The sequence below is a fragment of the Diaphorina citri genome, unplaced genomic scaffold (genome assembly GCF_000475195.1).
Source record: "Diaphorina citri unplaced genomic scaffold, Diaci psyllid genome assembly version 1.1 scaffold1953, whole genome shotgun sequence".
Classification (NCBI taxonomy): domain Eukaryota; kingdom Metazoa; phylum Arthropoda; class Insecta; order Hemiptera; family Psyllidae; genus Diaphorina; species Diaphorina citri.
In genome coordinates, this window is record NW_007379379.1 from 1 (window position 1) to 9,556 (window position 9,556).

The 9,556-nt window shown below is 38.9% G+C and overlaps 2 protein-coding genes across 2 annotated transcripts in view; both read left to right on the plus strand.

Moving 5' to 3' along the window:
- Positions 1 to 1,044: 1,044 nt before the first annotated feature.
- Positions 1,045 to 1,517, plus strand: LOC103517765 (rab3 GTPase-activating protein catalytic subunit-like; the record flags this gene model as incomplete). The annotated part of the gene is made up of 2 exons (XM_008482811.2): positions 1,045 to 1,104; positions 1,308 to 1,517. Coding segments are annotated over 2 exons (237 nt in total), but the record flags the coding sequence as incomplete, so codon positions are not given.
- A 1,303-nt stretch (positions 1,518 to 2,820) lies between these two features.
- LOC113470944 overlaps positions 2,821 to 9,556 on the plus strand; it is a 16,240-nt gene continuing 9,504 nt past the window's right edge. Inside the window, exons 1-2 of the mRNA XM_026829747.1 lie at positions 2,821 to 3,057; positions 3,272 to 3,368. Coding sequence (XP_026685548.1) covers positions 2,821 to 3,057; positions 3,272 to 3,368 — 334 coding nt within the window. The remainder of the gene's footprint in view (positions 3,058 to 3,271; positions 3,369 to 9,556) is intronic.

A 9,556-nucleotide genomic window follows, 5' to 3' on the forward strand; every position in this document is an offset into this window, starting at 1 on the left:
GCGATCTGGGAAAAGAAAAGAAAGAGAGAGAAAATTCCCGTTTACCTACTTCATGTAGGTAGGTACATAGTTATGTACCTACCTATGTACATTGTACAAATGTACATACCTACAACTTACATATCTGCTAATACATATGTAATACAGACACACACACGGACCAATGGCTGCAACTTTGTATTTAGGCTCTAGGGACCTCAAAACGTGTTTTGGCACTTTTGGCACTAAAAACTGACCATCGAAAATTTGACCCGATTACATTACTTTCCTTTTAGTCAGCTCCCATGGCGTAGTGGTCACTGCACTCGCCTTGCACGCGGGAGACCCGGGTTCGATTCCCGGCGGGGTCAAGAAATTTGTATCATGCAAATGATTGATCCCGTGACTGGCTGTTGCGGGGCCCACTCAGCCTCGTGAGGAAAATGAGTAGCTATGACATGTAAATGCGCATAGCGACCGGTGCCAGCATGGTAGGTAAACATTGGTTGTTAGGATTATTGAGATACTTATTGGGAAAAATCCTACAATGCTGCAGTGAGCACCAAAGTTGTGACATAACACAAAGAAATTGCATTTACAAATCCTCTGTATGGTAAACAATGTAATCAAGTAAACATGTCTGCTAAATTTTATTTAAAGCGGGCAAACTGATCAAAAGTTACGGTGAAACAAGGAGTTTCATTATAAATGCAAGAGGTTTGATAGAGGGAACTGTAACTGATAAGGTCTTATCGTCCCGAAATCGACGAAGAAGGAAGACAGGATAGGAGAAAGTCGGCCATTCCGAGAGCGAACATTATTCAATCAATGTGATTTCTCAATTTTCTCGCTCTCGAATTTTCGACCCATTATTCGTTCAGGATAAAATCTGCCTTGGGTAGGAATCGAACCCGCGGCCTAGCGCTTACAAGACAGTCGCGTTACCAAAGTAACTAGGCTGGCGACTAGAAATAAAAACAAGCTTTTGGTCAGACCCAAACAGAAATCGACTTTCCATTTTTCGAATAAGCTGAATTTATTATTGTTATTTTTATTTCGTTTCAGAGGAACGAGTATTCGGAAAGCATAGGTTGTCAAATTATCAAGCAAGATGATGTTACTCAGGTAAGTAGTGCCAACAAGAAAAACTGACTTCCTTTCCAATTGAACCCACTTCCCTTATTTTGAAAAAAAAAAAAACTTTCTCCGCCAAAGACAAGAGAAACGGCAAACGAAAAATACTTATCCAAAGAGCGCTTAGAATCAGGAAAGTATTTTTCACCATTTTCTTATCTATTGTTCCTCTATTCTCTTATCCATTTCCCCAGGAGGGGTTGAGCGGACTCAAATCATGTCCCCCGGACGGTCTAGTCTGGAGACTTGCAATCTGCAGTTCGCACGCTCTATACTCGATGGGCGGGGCAAAGTCTTTCGCTCACGTGTGGTTTGAGTTTGTGCAGGAGCTACGATATCGGTGGGAGAATTCATTGCGGATACCGGGGTAAGTGAGAGACAACTTTTACCAGATTGATTTTTTTTTTCCTTAGATAAAACTTTTTACGGAATTGATTTTTTATTTTGAGATATAACTTTTTTCCTAATTGATTTTTTCGAGATACAACTTTTTACCTGGGTAATCGATTTTTTTTTTTTTTTTTTTTTTTTTTTTGGGATAAATTTTTTACCTAATTTTTTTTTTAGAGGGTAGGAGTACCAATGATTGGACAGTGGACATACACTTGCTCAGTAGCTGTACATGTCTCACTAACCTCGTGTCAGAGGGTAGGAGTACCAATGATTGGACAGTGGACATACACTTGCTCAGTAGCTGTACATGTCTCACTAACCTCGTGTCAGAGGGTAGGAGTACCAATGATTGGACAGTGGACATACACTTGCTCAGTAGCTGTACATGTCTCACTAACCTCGTGTCAGAGGGTAGGAGTACCAATGATTGGACAGTGGACATACACTTGCTCAGTAGCTGTACATGTCTCACTAACCTCGTGTCAGAGGGTAGGAGTACCAATGATTGGACAGTGGACATACACTTGCTCAGTAGCTGTACATGTCTCACTAACCTCGTGTCAGAGGGTAGGAGTACCAATGATTGGACAGTGGACATACACTTGCTCAGTAGCTGTACATGTCTCACTAACCCCGTGTCAGAGGGTAGGAGTACCAATGATTGGACAGTGGACATACACTTGCTCAGTAGCTGTACATGTCTCACTAACCTCGTGTCAGAGGGTAGAAGTACCAATGATTGGACAGTGGACATACACTTGCTCAGTAGCTGTACATGTCTCACTAACCTCGTGTCAGAGGGTAGGAGTACCAATGATTGGACAGTGGACATACACTTGCTCAGTAGCTGTACATGTCTCACTAACCTCGTGTGATAGGGTAGGAGTACCAATGATTGGACAGTGGACATACACTTGCTCAGTAGCTGTACATGTCTCACTAACCTCGTGTCAGAGGGTAGGAGCAGCAGGAGGATGAGGAGGAGAAGAAGAAGAAGAAGGAGGAGGAGGAGGAGGAAAGAAACCTGTGCTTCAGATAACTGCCCATTCTCTTCTTAATAATTTTTTCAGGAAGAAGGAGGAGAAGAAAGAGGAGGAGAAGGAGAAGGAGAAGAAGAAGAAGAGGAAGAAGAAGAAGAAGAAGAAGAAGAAGCAGCAGGAGGATGAGGAGGAGAAGAAGAAGAAGAAGGAGGAGGAGGAGGAGGAAAGAAACCTGTGCTTCCCCACTCACACTTAAAATGAAATTAGTCTGATTATCCAGCCTCTACCCCCTCTCCCATCTGCCCTTATCACACCCTCCCCTAACCTCGTGTCCATGTCAGACACTTCCCCTTCTGCCCTTATCACACCCTCCCCTAACCTAGTGTCCATGTCAGACACTTCCCCATCTGCCCTTATCACACCCTCCCCCAACCTAGTGTCCATGTCAGACACTTCCCCATCTGCCCTTATCACACCCTCCCCTAACCTCGTGTCCATGTCAGACACTTCCCCATCTGCCCTTATCACACCCTCCCCTAACCTCGTGTCCATGTTAGACACTTCCCCTTCTGCCCCTATCTGGAAATTTAAATATTTGATCTCCCCTCCTCTCCTTTTTCTCACCATTATCAGTGGTCCCCCCTCCTTCCCCTATAACTAATCACCCCTACTCTTCCCCACCCTTATCTCTCGCCCTACTCCTTCTCTAGTTACCTTTTTCACTAATCTCCCCTCCCGTCCTGCCCTTACCTATCAGTAACCCCACTACAACCTCTCAAACACAGTTTTACCCCTACTTCCCCAACCTTATCAGTTCCTACTCTCCCCCTCCTGCCGTTATCAGTAGTAACCCTACGGGGTGTTTAAGTGTCTACATTGTAGGTAAGTGTCAAGTTATGTGAACGTACGAAGTGAAGTCTAAATTTTGGTGATTATCGCTGTAGTTTCGAATTGTATTGCATAGGATCATGCTTATTTTGTCATAGCAAGATTATACGTCATAGGGTACCTACCTATTTTGAAATTTCACACGATTCTCAGGACTTCAAACTTAATTCCGAGAACTTTGGAAATTTTACCAACTCATATGAATTGATTCCTGCCAACGCATACCTACTTAGCAAAAGTTTGACGTAGATTCTAAATTTGGACATTTTAATGTTTGGACACACCTTGAGAGGCAAGCTAAACGGAAAATCGTCCAATTACCTAGATCTCACTTCCTTAGTTCAAATAAAATATCATAGGTATCTTTATTGCACATTGCATACTTTGTTAATTATACGGCGTTCATACAATTTAAGCCTCACCTAGCTTGGTAAGCAGAAGAGCGGGGGTTCGAATCCCAAGCCATTATCAAATGAATTCACACCGATAGAAGATGCACATGATTATTTAGGTATATATTTATAAAGGAGGGGAAAGGAGGTAAGTTATCAATCGATCAATCAACCAATCAAAATATATGTATGTAGGTAGGTATATTGGTTTTCTTATATGAAAATTTGGATGTAGGTATGTACATAGTTATGTACATAACTTCATGTAGGTAGGTACATAGTTATGTACATAACTTCATGTAGGTATGTACATAGTTATGTACATAACTTCATGTAGGTAGGTACATAGTTATGTACATAACTTCATGTAGGTATGTACATAGTTATGTACATAACTTCATGTAGGTAGGTACATAGTTATGTACATAACTTCATGTAGGTATGTACATAGTTATGTACATAACTTCATGTAGGTAGGTACATAGTTATGTACATAACTTCATGTAGGTATGTACATAGTTATGTACATAACTTCATGTAGGTAGGTACATAGTTATGTACATAACTTCATGTAGGTATGTACATAGTTATGTACATAACTTCATGTAGGTAGGTACATAGTTATGTACATAACTTCATGTAGGTATGTACATAGTTATGTACATAACTTCATGTAGGTAGGTACATAGTTATGTACATAACTTCATGTAGGTATGTACATAGTTATGTACATAACTTCATGTAGGTAGGTACATAGTTATGTACATAACTTCATGTAGGTATGTACATAGTTATGTACATAACTTCATGTAGGTAGGTACATAGTTATGTACATAACTTCATGTAGGTATGTACATAGTTATGTACATAACTTCATGTAGGTAGGTACATAGTTATGTACATAACTTCATGTAGGTATGTACATAGTTATGTACATAACTTCATGTAGGTAGGTACATAGTTATGTACATAACTTCATGTAGGTATGTACATAGTTATGTACATAACTTCATGTAGGTAGGTACATAGTTATGTACATAACTTCATGTAGGTATGTACATAGTTATGTACATAACTTCATGTAGGTAGGTACATAGTTATGTACATAACTTCATGTAGGTATGTACATAGTTATGTACATAACTTCATGTAGGTAGGTACATAGTTATGTACATAACTTCATGTAGGTATGTACATAGTTATGTACATAACTTCATGTAGGTAGGTACATAGTTATGTACATAACTTCATGTAGGTATGTACATAGTTATGTACATAACTTCATGTAGGTAGGTACATAGTTATGTACATAACTTCATGTAGGTATGTACATAGTTATGTACATAACTTCATGTAGGTATGTACATAGTTATGTACATAACTTCATGTAGGTATGTACATAGTTATGTACATAACTTCATGTAGGTATGTACATAGTTATGTACATAACTTCATGTAGGTATGTACATAGTTATGTACATAACTTCATGTAGGTATGTACATAGTTATGTACATAACTTCATGTAGGTATGTACATAGTTATGTACATAACTTCATGTAGGTATGTACATAGTTATGTACATAACTTCATGTAGGTATGTACATAGTTATGTACATAACTTCATGTAGGTAGGTACATAGTTATGTACATAACTTCATATAGGTAGGTACATAGTTATGTACATAACTTCATGTAGGTACGTATATAGTTATGTACCTATGTACCTACAACTTACATATCTGCTAATATGTAATGCCTACATATTGTTCTGTTCTGTCTAAATCTCTAAATAATAGTTGAAAAAAAAAAAAAAACGGAACCTACATAGGTAGGCAGGTAGGTAGATTACATCACCTACACAAATGAAAAATGGAACATTTTTGAAGTGGGAAAAAATAAAAGGAAAAAATGAAAACCTTTTTCAGGTTCATCCCTATATACCTACCTACATACCTTCTCTTCCTATGTACCTACAATAATACATACATACCTACCCTTCCTATGTACCTACAATAATACATACATCCCTATATACCTACCTACATACCTACCCTTCCTATGTACCTACAATTTGTTCTTGATGTTGGTGGTGGTGTTCTTGTTGTTGTTGTTGGTGATTGGTGGTGGTGGTGGTGGTGGTGGTGGTTCTGTTGTTGTTGTTGTTGTTGTTGTTGTTGTTGTTGTTGTTGTTGTTGTTGTTGTTGGTGTTGTTGTTGTTGTTGTTGTTGTTGTTGTCAAGTTTTAAACCTTACAACAAATAACATTAATGATGGTTTTCCCGAAAAAAATTGAACACTGAACAGCAGTTTGAGAAAAACCAAAAAATACGAGCGTCCGGTTAATTTTGCCGGTCAGTGTATATTCGTGATTTAAAAATCACGTTATCACTGTTACCAACTTGCGCCGCCAGACTAGCTACATTTGGGGGTAGCGGCGCGTCTGCCCTGTAAGCTCCAGGTCGCGAGTTCGCTTCCCGCCTGGGGCGAACATAAGTCCAAACAGATAAGTTTCGTTTTCGACTTGTCGGAACGGCTGGCTTTCTTCTATCTATCCTATCATATTAGAGTTCCAGTATTACTGTGAACCTGTTAGTATAATGGAACCACTTGTTCTAAGCTGATGGTCTAAATAAAGCACTACTTGTACGCCCGATGACTCCTCCAGAAGTTTCCTAACCTCTCAACAAACCTATCAAACTCCTCTCTGACTCCAAGTCTAGAACTAATATATTTAAAAAAAAAAAAAAAAACTTTCAACTCCTCACCCGTCTGGAGCAAAGTAGTAAAGTTGAACTAATGGAGGAGTGGAAGAGAAAGAGAGGGGGAAGGAGAAAGAGGGGAAGAAAGAAAAGAGAGAAGAGAAAGAAGGGGAAAAGAAGGAGAGAGAGAGAGAGAGAAAGAGGAGGGGAAATAGAATACGATTTGTAAAGGGAAGAGACGGTTGGAGGGGGGCGCAATTTTCACGTTTTCGCTCAATTAAACACTCCAGAGAACTTTGCAGCAATTCGGAGCAAAGTGAGGCACCACGCCATAATGTACTTTAACAGCAGCCAATCCAACTACCCGACTTGGAGAAAGCATTAGGAACATTCCGACCTCTGTATTTCTCTAGAAATAATTTCTCTTATTTGCCTTTTTCTACGCGTATAATACGCGTATTTCTTGCGATTGCGAAAACAGTACTTTTCAGATAATGTTCGTTTTCGGAACGGCTGGCTTTCTCCTATCCTGTCTTTCTTTTCTCTTCGTTTTCGGGATGATAAGACCTTAGCAGTTAGAGTTTTCTCTAATAAAATAATTCTCTATCAAACTTAAAAAAAATCCCAACTTCGTAACTTATAAATTCAGAGCTAGATGAGAAATACATAGAAGAGACACAAGAGACAGTCGTAAGATCTCTACGGAAAAGCGGAATTGTGTTTGGAAGGGAAATGAGAAATAGTAGTTTCACTCTATGGTGGTGGGTGTCATAGTGTTTACTATCATCCATGGTATTTATCACAGTGTAACACTTGGAACTAATAAAACTAAATTGCTCTTTTGTTTCAGACCAGCCTGGCAGTGGGTGACGAGACGAAATGAAAGCACAGAGAATAAATGATAATGAAAAGGAAAAGTAATAAACAAGCAAGCACATTGTGAAACAAAAACAGAAGAACAAAAGAAGAAAGAAACCAGCAGGAGAGAGAGAGGGAAATGTTCTAGAAGCTCATAAAAATAAAATCCTTTGGACGAAATAATAAATCATCTCTGTGATGCCACAGCAAAATGAAGACGAAGAGGAAGAAGAAGAAAAAGAAGAGCTTGGCGGAGGCGAATGGTATGTGAACTGCCTGTTTGGAATGTCAAAAATAAAGGATATCAGCTGTTCACACACGTTGAAAAACACGCACTTACCAGTTGAATTAACTTAAAGTGGACCTTAAATATTGACCCTCAGAACACAAAGGGGCATAAGCCACAAATTTTCAAATTTGTGCCATCCAAACGATATGTATATTTTAGGCACATTAATGCTCCACCCTGTAGGTTTGGATAGGTAGTTAAAAGTTTCATCTGTATTGTTATGGAGCCCTGTAGATACCTAATATTGACGGAGACAGTCATGTTATCATGGATTATCTACTACCTATTGTTGGTAACTATGTACATAGGTTTAGGTACTTATATCCACAACCAACCTACTTATATTGGTGTACCTACATTATTGATTTAATCGGCAACTCTATGGTCTATGAACTGCTGTACTGTACAAAGCCAATTTGAGACTGACCAATTAACAGAATTAACTGGACAGGAATATTATACCCGCCGCACACGCTCAGGCCCTCTGAGTCTGAGAGACCCAGGTGATGTGTGAAACCGCTGTCTATCAGGCGATCTGAGCATGAGTGGATGTCATTTTAGGTACCGGACACCAGTTGTGTTTACACTTGCTCAGTAGCTGTACATGTCTCACTAACCTCGTGTCAGAGGGTAGGAGACGTAGGAGTACCAATGATTGGACAGTGGACATACACTTGCTCAGTAGCTGTACATGTCTCACTAACCTCGTGTCAGAGGGTAGGAGTACCACTCTTAAAGTAAGTTTTTCCTCTTATATAGAAATTTACAGTAAATTTGCCATGGACGTGTCTTATGCATAATTACCGGGAACAATAACAATTGAAGTTATGAAACTGAAAAGTTCACTTCAAACTAACTCCTGTACTAACCTAACCTACATAGGTATCGGGGCCGTATTTCAAACTAACTCCTGTACTAACCTAACCTACATAGGTATCGGGGCCGAGAGAGCTCGGGTCCCCCCTCCCCCCTCGGGCTTAACTTTTTTCCCTTTACTACTTTTTCTTCTTCTTCTTCTTCTTCTTTTTCTTCTTCTTCTTCTTCTTCTTCTTCTTTTTCTTCTTCTTCTTCTTCCTCTTCTTCTTCTTCTTCTACTTCTTCTTCTTCTTCTTCTTCTTCTTCTTCTTCTTCTTCGCCTTTTCCCGTGTACAGACGGGGTCGGCGTCAGCCTCTCAATCAGTCAAGAGAGAAAAGAGAGAGAGAGAAGAAAGAGAGAGAGAGGAAAGAGAGAGAGAGAATTGAATTTGAATTTGAATCTTTATTTTTCAAATAAAACATATAACAAATTTAAGCACCCCTAAGCTCAGTCAAACTTTTATAGGGCTCTCCTTTTACAAATCTAATTCCTAATAATAGTTACAATAATATTGATTTTTTTTTATAGTCAACAGTATCATCTTCCATTACCATTACAAACTAATGTCAAATTTAGCCTCTTTTGACTTACAGAAGTAAGTTTAATTAATGCACGTTCTTCTAGCTAGCTAATTGTAACCATTGTTTAAAATACATACAAAAATATACAGGTATAAAAGAGAGAGAGAGAGAGAGAGAGAGAGAGAGAGAGAGAGAGACAGACAGAGACAGAGGGAAGGTAATAGGTTTTCTAGATTGCGTGTAAGTAGTCATTTCCCCGTTCCTATGCTTTGTTTCTATCTAATGTTATACTTTGTTTTGTTCCATGTTCTATTTCTATGCTTTCTAGAGAATTATACTGAGCTGAGGAAGGTTCTTTATGAACGTAATATTGGCATAAGCTATGACCTCTGTCTCCTTGGGCTGTCAGAAATGTCGGCATGTGTACCTGCTACCTACATATTGGACTGTTTAAATACTACCTAATACGTCTGAATGACGACTGAAAATATTATCGATTTTTTTATGTAAATGCCGTGCAAACGACAGCATGTTTATGAATAAAAAATATTAAAAATAACAACAAGA